General features: G+C 37.1%; 1 protein-coding gene across 2 annotated transcripts in view; it reads right to left on the bottom strand.

Moving 5' to 3' along the window:
* Positions 1-14,058, bottom strand: part of LOC104152141 (V-type proton ATPase subunit S1) — a 58,880-nt gene that overhangs the window by 34,907 nt on the left and 9,915 nt on the right. For both annotated transcript variants that reach the window (XM_009687351.2, XM_009687350.2), the window contains exons 3-6: positions 12,156-12,282; positions 11,982-12,050; positions 3,904-4,097; positions 2,601-2,644 (exon numbers count right to left, since the gene is read on the bottom strand). In XM_009687351.2, the coding sequence (XP_009685646.1) occupies positions 2,601-2,644; positions 3,904-4,097; positions 11,982-12,050; positions 12,156-12,282 (434 nt within the window). The remainder of the gene's footprint in view (positions 1-2,600; positions 2,645-3,903; positions 4,098-11,981; positions 12,051-12,155; positions 12,283-14,058) is intronic.

Raw genomic sequence — 14,058 nt, 5'->3', positions numbered from 1 at the left:
AAAGTCAAAAGAAAGGAAGAGTATAAACTATGATCAAGAGAGAAAAAACAGAAAAGAGCAACATGAGAAGGGGAAGAATATGGGACCAGAGAAGAGAAAGAGGATGACTAGACTGAGAATCAGAGAGAGAAGAGGAACATATGCAAAAGCAACTAAAGAGCTTCTTGTTACACAGATGGAGTCGTAGGCACCTTCGCCATTGATTCTGAGCTACGCTGGATTCAGCAGGTAAGATCAATGTGATAAAATGCAAGCCTCTTGAGAAGAGAAACATTTAGGAAAACTGGCAAAAAATTGAGTGATATTCTTAATTTCTACTTCATGCAAAAGAAAGAAAGAAAAAGTACTGAACAGAAACATAAAGAAGAACAAAGAGGTAAAAGAAGAGTATTATCTGGTTGGATGAAGGCTAATAAAGGGAGGAGCTGCTTCCCCAAAAGCTTGTTATTAACAAAAAGAGAGAGCAGAGATGAATCTTTGCAGCAACAATTTTATGGAAAATATCCCATGCCTGTCTAACCATAGATATAGGGAGGAGGAGACTGGAAATAAGCCTGAATCCCTTGAAGCTTGAGCAAGTTAGGATTCTCAAGTCCAATTTGGATTTCATAGTATGTCTCATGTTAATAACATGCTTAAAAAACTGCTCTTACTCCAGCTTCTAGACAGTTCAGAACAGCACTTTTCCTTGGGGCAGAATCTGGGCCCATTTGTTTCATCTTACAGGGTTTGCTATCTGTAGGGAGTAAAACAGCAGGAGAGAGTTCTCCAACATTTTATTACATTAGATTTTAAAACCTTCTACAGTAAAAAGGAAAGAATGTGCAGTGGCAAACATAAAAGGCTTTGTAAACTGCTAGGAAGCCTCATACAGGTCTGCAAGTGTTTTTCTGTGGTTTTACTGTTGATACCATAAAAAAAATTGCAAGTAATATTTATGGGCTAACAATTCATTTGCATTGTTACAGGTAAGTGACAAATTATATATTTTTTTGCTTATCCAGATAGGATGGAACAGAAGTCACTCCATAATAAATACCAAGAACTACCGACCTTGAAAGGTCTCCTTATACCAATATTTGGCAAATGACTGTGGTAACGCTGCTGATAGAACATAGACATGGTAAAGACCAGAGTATTTGGTTTGAAAGCTGTGTTTGGGACTCTCTACCACTACACTTGGAATGATTCTGTCAGGATTCTGTCCCATCAGCTGCACAGACATTCAGTGGGATAATTTTAAGGAACAGTGGCTCAGTAACTTTAATTTGAATTAAAACTTCCTGCTGCTGATATTTCTAGGATTTATTCAGCACTGTATTCAGTGGCTGCTTTGGCGAGAGTACCAGAAGGTGAGGATTCCGCCCACATTTCTGCTTTTCTAGAGCATAGCTGAGACTCAGAATACCAAGTCAAAATTTTGCACTTAGCCATACAAAGTGGTACATCTTCCCGGATCCACACATATCTTTCCTGATAACAGCTCGTTCACGCTAGAAAGTTGTGTAGCCTGCTCTTCTGTCATCTCACAGTTCTGTCATTAACTTACGCTTGAGTTTGTGCAGCTGATGATAAAATGGACAAATGTCCATTAAAGAAGAAACTCACTTTTAGAGCAGCCAAGGCTATGTTGTATCTAACAGTTCCTGGGGACGGGCAGGGAGAAATAAACAACTCCTCTGCAATTTAGTGAACCTGCTACTCTTCTGAGCCTTAAAAGCACACTCACTTTGGAGTAGTGGTAAAACAAAGAGAAAGGAATCCACCACTGACCTCAAGAAGTAAAGTTTTTTTCCCGGATTTTCCAGTCTGCTTCCGATTTTACACCCTGAGCTCTGGGAAGAAACAGTCATAGGCACTATGGACCCTGCTTAATTATCTGCCTTAACTACTGCACGATGTATGTCACTGAAACTACCACTACAGCAATCTGCAGACTTTATAATATGCTCTGTTATTCAGAGTAGTAAGCAAAAGCCCCACAAAAAAATCAGATGTCTCTCAGTGTAACTCTTTTTCAGCCAGATACTAGCTATGAAAAGGTTTATTATAGGATTGTATGGAGAGATTCATCCTTAATGAGCTGTATGTAATACCTGGAACACCAATAAATAACTCTAAAATCAAAGGCTGCCAAAGGCATTTGCATTATTCTACAAAGATTAAAAAATCATTTCCTAGTCAATTCAATCATCTGGTCTCTGTTGTGAGACTAAGACCTCAGAACCGCCAGATGAGCCTGACGTTTCTAAGGCTGTGCAAAGGAAAGATCCACAGAGGCAGTCCAAGCTGCTCTGAGGGTTCACATTCTGAACCTGGATGATCTCAGGGCCTGAACAAAAGCCCATTACTGAAGCATGGTTGGATTCTAATTACAAATCAGGTCTGATACACAGCTCTATCCCTTTCAGTGGATTTTGAATCACACACTAGGCTAACTGACTGTTTATAAGTGCTATAGATGGGAAAAAAGAAAGCCTTTAAATAGCAGTGCTAGTATTACAGTATAACCTGGGAAACTCCAGAGAATACAATCTGCTCAAGCAAAAACACAGACTTAATTGATGAAACGTTAGTAATATCTCGGTCACATCGCTTACCATTTTCAGCAATTGCTTCCAGGGTGGAAACATCATTTAATTTACTACAAAGAGAGTGGGAGAAATATAACTAAAAATCTTTTACAGAACAGAACAATGCTACCCAGAAATGCACGTAGATATGGACTAATAAAGGTGTCACTTCCAGTGCCAGACTATAAAGTCCCTCAACCGTTCTCTTTTCTCTTTATAAGCTTTTTCTTCTGCAAATCCAGTTAGGAATTAGCAACAAGGACCACCTTTTCAGCTGATTCCTCAAAAACATCAAACTTCCTTTGCTTCAGAGAAACCAGATTATTCATATTATTTTGGCCATCCTTTTCCCAGCCTTCCTTGCATTTGGTGTACCCTGCTTTCCCTGGTCTTACCTTTGTACATGAGCTCCTCAGAATGGGTACCAAGTGTGGGTATCATTTTATGTAGTGACATGATAGCTACAAATGTATTTTCTTAAGGTCTATTTACTTGTGGACCATATCCTAACAGGTACCAATGCCCATGTAACAGTTTAGGAAGAGGGAAGAGCAGCATAAGATAGGCAGAAGGACTCAATATATCCATGTGTAGTATCTCCTAAATGTACCATCGCCATCACTTGCACTCAGTATGAATGCAAAAGAACTGCACAGCTTTCTGCTGAAATGATAACAGTAGCTGCCATTTCAGATTAGGTCAGTGACCCATATCCAAGAGTGCTCTGTACCAAACAATCTACAGAGCTGTGAATGTCGAAGGAGTAACAATCAAACACTAACAGTCAACTGAAGGAACAGTCTCTCTGTATCTCCATTAGATAACCATTGTCATAGGCTCGGACACATGAAGAGTTATAGCCTTCCTACTCCTCCTAGCGTGATGAAAGCTAGTCTCACTATTGACATTATCTTCTAGTTTGTTTGTTTATTTGTTTGTCTGCTTATTTATCCTGACAGTTTTTTGGCCCCTGGAATGCCTTCAGGCAATTAATTCTGCAGGTTAATCATGTGTTGCACAAAGCAATCCAGCTTTTCTGCTCTAAGTGCTTTGCCATTTAATTTTATTAGTTATCCCTTTGTCCTCCTATAATGCGGTAGGCAAAAGAGCAATGCCTGATTGACTTTCTCAACATAATTCAGCTATTATACCTGCTAAGCTCATTGGAGGACATAAAAAAGCACTGAATGCACTTATAAGAAAAAGATCGTTACTGACCCTATAAACTTGCATTTTGATATTTAAATTTCCTAAATATTACTGATATTTTCAAAAAGCTTTAAGAATCTTGCATATATTTGGGTCAATTTTAATTGTGACAAATTCCTACCTGAGAAACGGTTGTAGCTGTACCACAAATAAGTTTGGTTTAGAAGTGTTCACTTCTAGCTGAGAAACATCAAGATTAGCTACGTTTGTTAACTTCCAATCTTCCGACTCCTGAAGAAAGCTCAAAAGGTATCTGGTAGCCTTGCAGTCAACAGCGGGCAAAACTAAAGATGAAGCAGCAGACTGAAGAATTTCCTGTAATAAATTTATGGACAGTTTATTTACTTGCTTGGTAATTAAACACAAACCATTTTTTTTCTCTATGTTTAATTTAGTATTTAAAGTGAGGCACCACCATGGTAAACATTAAGTGAGTTCACACCAGCATGATGCTGCGTGCAGGCTGCTCCTGGAAAGGGGCAGTGAAGTGCCACTTACTATGGCTCTTAGTCATGCACTGTTTGGGGGTAAGCTTAAGGTACTAAGTGACATCAAACTCTTACTGCCCTTTCAACATGCATGTGGAAGAGGAGAGGCAGTTGAAGTTCTCAAGCAGAAAAAGGACAAAGTGGAGAGGGTACAGCAGATGATGGGGAGAAAGGAAAACAGGTTATGAATAACTTTCAGAAGTAAAGATCATCAAAAGGATCAGTATAGGACAGCACAAGTTCTAGCAGCTCCATGCAGTACAGAGTATATTGCCTTTGTATATATCCTAGCAATGCAGCTCATAGTACAGATTAAGTGTCTAACTTGTAACTATTTAATTAAAGAATGCTGCCTATTTTTAGGATCTGCATAGCCTCCAAACACAAACTTAATGTATTTCATGTACTTTCTGTCTTTCCACTCAAAATAAATACAAACTGTAAGATTCAGGCCCAACTGGTTCGTATAATCAAGCATCATGGTATCTATTACTTTATTTCTAATTCTCACATCTCAGTTTCTGATTAAAATACTAGAGCGATTAAAATATTCTCATTCTGTAAAAACTGAAGCCTGAATAATTGAAAAACATCTTTCCAACGATTTTTCTTGATAATAAAATTCACTTGAAATATTCAGGGAAAGAAAATGCAAGATGGAGACTTGAAAATGATCAAAATTAATGTGCTCAAAATTTAATGTGAACGTTTGGAGATATTTTTTGAGTCCCAGTTTACAAACTCCTAACTTCTCTTTTGCATTTCTACATTTCAGTCAAATTGTCACTTGAGCTAACATCCAGATACCCAACTTGTTATAGACTCTCTCCAACTGGTGCAAGTGTTGTGGTGTTGCTAACGTTCTTCTCCTCCTACTCTTTTTCCTTTTTGCATGTTCTCTGACTGCCTACCATTTTTCTGACCTTTTCTGGTTCTTTCTAATTGCTCATGTTTTCCTGTGGTTTATATTTTCTCCCAGTGTTGATTTCAAAAGGAGGGAATTCTAGGCAAAGGCTAGTTATTTTCACATTTCTATAGATGCTCATAAGGGAGGAGTATGCAGTAATGTCTGATTTGCCAAACTAATAAAAAATATTACTGCAGAAATTAAAACAGAGCAGAAAACACTAATTTGGTCCACAAGCCTTTGTGTAGGGTTTTTAGCACCTCCTGGAAAAAAGGACGATACACTCCATTCTGGTTTTGCATAAATAAATTTAGAGCTAAAATCCTGAACAGCAGCAAATTATTATTATTATTATTTTTTTACACATTTTAATCCTTCTGTTGTTAGCAGCAGCCAGAATGGCAGTAGCCAGTTCCTGCAAGGATATATATTGGGCAAATTACTCGTTTATTGTAGCATAAGAGATAAAATGCATCATTATTGAGTAATGGAATCTGTGTCTGTGCTCCTAATCAATCCTGCACTGCCATCTATCTCAACCATTGGTATTCAACTGTTTTCCATTCAAAGGGAAGGCATAGCTGGATATCTGCTCCCTAACATGAGATGGCCATCTTGATCCCTTTTCCCTTGTTTGTGCCTCTTACACATTTGGTGACTGCACGTTTGTCTTCAACACACCTATAACGACGCTTTGAATATTTTAGCATTTCAATTCAATTGCATGTTCAGAGCACTAGAACCCTGAAAAGAGGATGAAGAATGAACAGAACTGCTGAGAAACACCTAATTTTGCATTCTACTAAAGGGCTAAACATAAAGAAATAAAAACACACAGTAGGTGGGAGAAGGAGAGGGAAAGAAATTCTCCTACTGAGCTGACAGACTGACAGTAGAACTTCCTATAGTAACAGTAGAATCTGTAATATTTCTACGGGCAACTTACTCCAGTTAGATGAGTACATTTTTGAGAGTCCCCTGAAGCACCTCTCCTGAGCGAAATTACAATAAACTTTATTCCTTGATTACATACAGCACTGTTTAGGTTTTTTTTTGAAGGTCAGTATGAGATGGCATTTCTAGTCTTCCTGAAGACAAGTAGCTGCACTATGATAAAGCTATGTTCAGGCTAATTTGCCCCGTATGGTTTCCATGTTGTGTCAACTAGAGTCATATGGCACCTGCATAATTTGAAGCTGAAACGGAGTAAGTTTAGGTTTATGCAGAGTCTTTGTTAATGACTCACGAATCCACCTATAAAAGACCATGTAAGCATAGTCATTGTTCTGAATTAATTCATTTTTGGCATCATAACTATCAGTCAATTTTATAGCCAAAAAAATATTAGTTGGGAAAAAGACTCCTGTTGGCTCTGGAACCTATGCCTGAAGTTGGTAGGTTCTTCCACATAAATGACATCTTTTAAATCTTCATCTTTTACCTACAAAAGTAGCATTCAAAATATCAAAAGGTCGTATTTATTTTCCACAACATTGATCATTAGGTGTCATCTACAAAACACAAATCCATTCAGACTGACTGGGAAGCACATCCGTTTCAACACAGTGGTAACTGCATAGAAATTATCACCGCTGCATTTTAACTTTCCAATCACTATTAATTTTATAGACTTATAAATTGTATCTGTGATCCCTAGATCATGCATAAACATATATACTATCATTTTAATGGAAAATGCTCTAGTGCACTTTTAGCAAATAAAACGTATTTCAGCCATGGAAAGTATTAGTGAACAAGCCTCCATACCACTGTGCTCTATGGTGATAAATATGATGCCAGGTTCTTTTTAAGGGTTCCGGAGAGATCTGGGGAACTACAGACAAGTAACCCTGAAGCTCAAGAATGGGAGAAACTATTCTGAAGATTAAAATACTGAATATAACAATAAGGTAGAGTTATGTTGGGAAAAAGCTGACATGGTTTTTGGAAAAGGAAGCTATGCCTCATAATTCTGCCGGAATTCTCTGAAAGAATAAATGGGAACGTGTACCAGGGAGCTCTAGCTGACGCTGAGTGCTTGCGTTCACAAAAGGCATTTATAGAGACTTTTAGCAGAGATTCTGAAAGAAATTAAGCTGCTTTAGTGTGAGAGAGGAGATCTTCACAGAAATAAATAGGTAAAAAGAGAGCAAAGAATGGGTAGAAATAAGGATCAGTTATCAAAGCAGAGAAAGGTCATCAGTGGAATCTCACAGAGATGTGCACTGGGGTCTGTTCTGCTCAATATGTTCATAAATGACCTGGCAAAAGTGCATAAATACTGAACTGATGAAGTCTTCTGATTTCATACGTATCTGACAAAGTAAAGACAAGGGCTAACTGAAGAATTGCAGACGCACCTTTTGGACCAGCCTCTTGGGAGACAAAGTAACTGATGATATTTACTTAAATTGACTTAAGCAGAGCACAGGGGTAAAGCAACAGTAATTCTATGTACACGTTAGTGGACTCAGAACTGAATTTTTTAAATTTTCAGGAATGAAAATTTAAAAGTCGGCAACAGCTCTTTGAAAGTGTCAGTTCAGTGGCTGGTTAGTGGTCAAAACTGTAAATCAAATGCTAGGACTTTTCTCGAAAGGTTAGAAAACAAAACAGAAAACACTACGTCACCAAATGAATCTATGGTGCACTTATATTTGGATTAGAACGCAGTTCTGTATTCCCCTATTTCTCAAAAATAGTACAATAAAACTGAAAGAGGTATAAAGAAGAGCAACAAAGAGAATCAAGGCTTCTGTATCACAGGAGACTAAATAAGACTCTTCAGCCTAGAAAAAAGGACCACTGATTGAGGATATGATGGAAATATAAAACCGTAAATGGCACAGAGAGGCAGAGGATGGAAAGACCAGTCACTATATTTTCTAGTACTAGAAGCAGGAGATATCAAAACAACCCAGAAGACGGCAGGTTTAGAACAAACAAAAAGAGGAAGTTCTTCACAAAACACATAGTTGAGATGTGAAATGGGTTCAAAAAGTGAGAGGATAGATTCATGGAAAACAATCTATCGGGGTTATTAAATGCAAAGACACTACTAGCACCTTTGGCTCATGATATACTTGAGCTGCAATTCATTGGAAGCTGGATATTTATACCTTTATCGTGTTCTGGTATTCTTCCTTAAGCATCCATTAAAGGCCACTGTTAAAGGCAGAAGCTTCAGTATGCATTTGGTCTGGCCCAGTATGGCTGGCCTTAAGTTCTTACTGTTGTATCACTCTTAATATCATCACAGTTGTTATTACTTATTTGCTCAAGTTTACTGCTTTACTAGCCAAAGATATTTTACAAAAAGGCACTGAACACCATATTTGACTCATAAATACTTGTATATTTATTTGGAAGAAGTTTATCGCAATATATGCAGAGGTCCTGAATATCTTCTCCTGTGAGTTTTCTTTTTCATGTAGCATTTCAGAAAAACCCAGACACCTTTGTTCACTAGGACCTGTTTGCCACAGTTTACTGGCAAAATGAATATACATCTTTGCTTTATCCATGACTCTACATTGGACTAGATGTGTCATACAAATACACTGTCAGGAGTAAAATCTGTCAGATGGAAAGGTGTTTTCTACCAGACAGCTGAAACTTCTTAAACCACTTCAGCAAACTTCACAGGAGTTACCTCTCAGAATTACCCAATAGTAGGTTTCCTGACTGAAGAATATAATGAGAAAAGAAGAACCAAAGGAAAGTGCTGCACTGTTTCAGTTTTACTGTAAAAACAGATATCATTAAAATGAAAAACAAAAACAGGATACTGAAAATTCTAAGTTAGCAAAATATGTGGTCTTAGATGGACAAACAAAATGAGTAGCCTGAACAATGTACTGTTCTAATGTGGAAACGGCAATATCAACATGATTTTATCAGTAAAACATATTCCTGTTAAGCAGCTTCCTATCAAAATCAGATTATATGACGCTGTTTAGCCAGCTGATTAAGGAATGAACATGGTTTACTACCAGTGTGATGATGTGATTGTTTTTCTTGTCAGGTCTAGTCCTGGAACGGCAAATTCAATTATGCCAGGTTATCATACAATATCTATGCATCTCTAATGTCTACAATTAGAAGTTACATGGATGGGCAGAACCATACCACATAGGACGAGCAAAAAGTTCTGACTTAAATAGTAATTATTTAACTGCACAGTTAGTTAGTAACTTATTGGAGGGCATTACCATACATTGCAGTTTTAAGGAACTGAGTATTAGTTGGAGAAAGCCGAAGCTAATATTGAAGAACAGCAGTTTGCAGAATAGGTGACTGCTTGACAGAAAAAAAAAAAACCCAAATGCTAATCTTTGTGTTTTATTATTTAATTTAAAAGTTCTTTGAATGTTTAAGGTGAATGATCTACTTATAAGACCTTTTTGTATTCAGGGGAAATAGAATTATTTTATTGCATACACAGCCATTGATCCCAAAAGCTCAAAACAGCTGCTAATGTAGCTGAACAAATCTAATATCTGCAAACGTCTCTGTGGTTTACAAGTCCGTAACTCTTTAGCAAATAATATTTTCTTCTTGTAGTACACATGCTGCTACATGCACATATACATACTAAATGAGATCTTCAGTTTAAATCTGTGAATAAATTTGCATTGCTGAAATTCAAAAGGAGGATACTTGAGTGACATGGAACATCTATTATAGCTTAATGAATCATTTGTATAATGATTATGAGTGTGAAGGTATAAACATTTGTGATTATGCAACATCAAAGATTCTAATTTCTCCAGTGAGAAAATTCAGACCTGACCTTCACTCTGTCCTGTATTCTGTGGAAATTACTATAGAGTCTTTCGCACCGTGATTAAGAAGGGATTTCTTTCACAAAGTAAGTGAAGTGGAACGGAAATGATGCGAGAATAACTGAGCCCATTTCTGTGGCTTCTGTTACACTGAAGATGAAATTGGATGATTAGAAAGAGCCTTTGTGGCCCTAAAAGCTATGAGTCTATGCATACAGATACTGTCCAAATTCTCCATATGTGCACCTAAGTGAAAAAGAAATATTTACTTTATACATCCCATTCCCTTTAATCTATGTTACAGCACCCAATCCCCCAAAATTATGCTAGAAGAGTATTAAGATTGCCAAGTCCAATACATCAAAACTAGGAAATGCTGGAGTTAAGGTTACCAATTTTTCAAAAGAAAACTTTTCAGTTTTGAAGAAGCTGTAATCAGAAAAAGTTTTTCAAGTGGGAGCAGAGGCAAGACCAAAAAGCAAATAAAATTCCTGTTTGTTGAAACCCGGGATCAAATCTTTGCTCTGCCAGACACAGACTTAGTTAAATGTGATCCTTTATCGGAAGGCCTCCTTAACTAGCTCTCCAGAGGACCCCGATCCATTCAGTGTCCCACTCCAAATTTTTAGATCCATCAGTCTCTGGACTCACTTCTAGTCTTTAGCTATAAGCTCTACAGTGCTGGTATAGTCCCAGTTACAAGGTAAAAGATTTGAAGTTTTAAACACTTCAATACCCCTCCTCTAAAGCATATAGGAGCCTACTTAAATAAGGTCACTCTATCACCAGGAGCTTGCAGCAGTCATGCATACACTTTACACAGCTTCTCAATTATAAAATCAAACTAACTTTGCAGTCATGGAAGCAGGAAGAAAATTTGCTCCAGACACAACCTTGCATAGATTTTAAATCCAAATGAGAAAAGGGCATAGCAGAGAAATATCAATATATCTGTCTGTGGGTGCAACCACTGATCCTTACAGTATATATGAACGTTACTCCCATTCCTTCCTCAAAGCAAACCATTTACACACGCTGAATTGTTCCTTTTGTTCCAGCATCAGTGTTAAAACATTTTAATATGGCAAAAAGACGAAGAGTTCTCCAGTATTAGTGATACATGGAAGATATGAGGTTCTTAAGACAGTATAGATGCAAAGAGAGGTAATATGTGGATATTTATGTATCTAACTACGCATACAGCTTGTTGTGTGGTGCTTAGACATTTATACTTCCTCGTGTGCTCTGGTACAGTTACATTACTAATAGCTCTGCTCATCCAGTGCTGCCTACAGGACCACATTTATGATTTCTGCATGTGAACACTTCTGTTTTTCAACAGTTCCATAAATTGTCACATCAGTATAAGCAGAGATGCTGTGCCCAAAATCTATAAACCTCCTCAACGAGGAAAAGAACAGAAGCTGAGGTTGCTGAGTGGGTCAGGAGAATTCGATCTTAATTTCTGTGCCTGCAGTTTATTTCAAATTATTGAAGTAGCATGACTTTTTTTTTTTTTATGCAGATTAAAGCAATCTAGTATGTAGGCACATGTTAACCATATTCAAATACGAAACTGTTAGCTGTCTGCATGGGTTAAGATAGCTTCACTTTGTATGAAAATAAAACTGGCTTTCAATTTTGAAAATCTGGAAAAAACAATTGACGCCAGAACTATTTGTGTTACTGTGGCTTCAAAATAGTATTTTGGGTTGCCAATATGGGAGTTTGTATTGTTTTTTATAATACAAAATGCAGCATGCTTAGAAAAAATTTTGCCAGTTAAGATGAATTCTGAGAACTTGATTTTCAGAAATAAAATAAGCTTCAAAAGATATTTCTGCAAACTCAATTGATTTACTTTAATCTATCTGCTTAAACCAAATAATCTCAGCAAATAAGTTACATAGGAAAACTGCTGCAATTCAGTTTTATCCTGCCAATTATTGTGTCTTTGCATCTTACATTATTTTTAATTTCAAATACTCCATAAAAAGAAATAGACGAGAGGAATACTTGCCTGAACATTTTGAAATGGCTTCTTGTTACCATAGGCTTCGCTGTAGTACGTGAAATCATCTATGCTTAGCTGTAAAACAAAGAGATAAGATTGGTGAGAAAGAACCACGTCATCTCATTTACATACAGATTTGCACTCAACACTGGTAAGATAAAAGGAATTAATGTCACATACCGTATCTTGAACAAACAAGACTAGGTTTTTGGAATTTTGGCTAAAAACAGGTTGCAAGAGTACAGCCAGCTCCTGTGTTGAGACAATGTGTCCTGCATGCAAAGGCCTGTCTGGATTCCACTGTAATCTACAAAGAAAATTATTTTTTCTGTAAAATTTGCTGTCAGTGATGACACCTCTTCTTTCATTCAACCTCACAGAAGAAGATAACGATATCATCTTTACGTTAAGATCAGGTTTACAGCTCAGTTTACTTTCATTCTACTCAAGAGGGGAAAGAATTTGTCCACTTATGTCCAAAGCAAATTAACTGTGTTACAGAAAAAATGAAATTGGTCCAGACCATGTTTATCTATTATTAGCTTTTCTCATTTGTGTACAATAGTACAGGGGCATCTTTTCAAAAATTAACTACTAAATGGAATGAAGAAGAATACGTTGAAAACCCTCAGAGAGTATTCCCAAAGGAATCTCAACTCCTGAAAAAGTTTCTACTGCTGTTAGACATCTTGGAGGTCAGAGAGCAACAGAATTCAAGCCAGATCACAAGCTGGCATGATGTACGTTCTTTTTCATAAGCCTTTTCTTCAGCTACAGCGGCTTTTCAATATTTTATAAAAAAAATGTTCTGTCCTAAGGTGTCAAGTGTTGAATCAATCTTTCTGCAGAAGCAGCACAGAAAAACAAGCATGAACTCTTCTGAACAGAATGGCAAAAGATGCCAAGGAAAGCTTACAATTCTTTTGCCAATCTGTCATTGTGAGGAGTTGATGGAGAAGCAAACCATTTATTTAGTTTTATTACTAGAAAGAACAGTTCTGGGCAAAACTAGATGTGGCATTATTCTTTGAAAACTTGACTGGGATTTTTGTAAAAGCTAGAGTAACGCATCATGCACCTTTAATGTTATGTTAAATGGGTCTATTTGGATGAAATTTATTGTGAAAGTTTTGATACTAAGTGCCACGTCTAAGGTAATATTGCTATTCTGTAGAAATCCCAGAGCTTGAAGCTTAATCTTCCATTTTCCACAAGCACACATTAGCCACTAAGGCCTGAGAAATCAGGTATTCCATTCAAATGGTTGCAATTACAAAGAATGGAACATACATAACTACTGTTTGCTGTAGCATTAGCTATTATATTATTGCAATTTGGTGAAGCTGAGATGCTGATTAAATTTTCTGAAATAAATTTCAAGAATGACCCTTTCAGACACAGCATCTTTGAATTAAAACGGTCTTTGCAGTCTCCTGAGATGGACACAGAGCAGGGGTAACAAACAGGTAGGAAGTTTCAGTGATGTTTCTCAGACAAGCAAAACCTTTATTTCACTTTGAGACTTCCCCGTAGTTCCAATGAAGATTGCTTGGAGTAAATCAAAAGCTTCCAATCACACCTGCAGCAGAGAGAGAAGTGCAATCATGCAATATTACTTACCTAGCTCGCTGCATATATTTTGGTTTTGGTAAGGGTTAGAGCAAACCTACATGTGGGAGACTCTTCCAGGACAGATGTTAAAATCAAATTTTGGTAAACCTTCAGCCTATCACCTTTTCAAGCTCTAAAAGTAAACCCTGCTCTACAGGCAGTTCTTTTTCCTCTTTGAGAGAGGTTACCATTTGATATTTTCTTAATTGGGCTCAGCATCTTCACTCCCTTGGAAATCAGTATTATATTTACGAATCCCAGCGACTTAGATATTACTGCAGACATTCCTCAACTTTTGAGGAAAGGCAAACCCCATGATCTCGAAGATTTAAGTATCATTTTCAAAAATAAGGATTTAAAAAACAAAAGAAGAACTCTCAAAGATTCAGAATGACTGTTCAGGAACTAACTTTCATACTGACTATGAATTTTCTTTATTTCCATGGCCACATCAGAATACCAATGATATTAA

This window comes from Struthio camelus, chromosome 1 (genome assembly GCF_040807025.1).
Source record: "Struthio camelus isolate bStrCam1 chromosome 1, bStrCam1.hap1, whole genome shotgun sequence".
NCBI lineage: Eukaryota > Metazoa > Chordata > Aves > Struthioniformes > Struthionidae > Struthio > Struthio camelus.
This window is presented reverse-complemented; position numbering and strand designations above follow the sequence as displayed.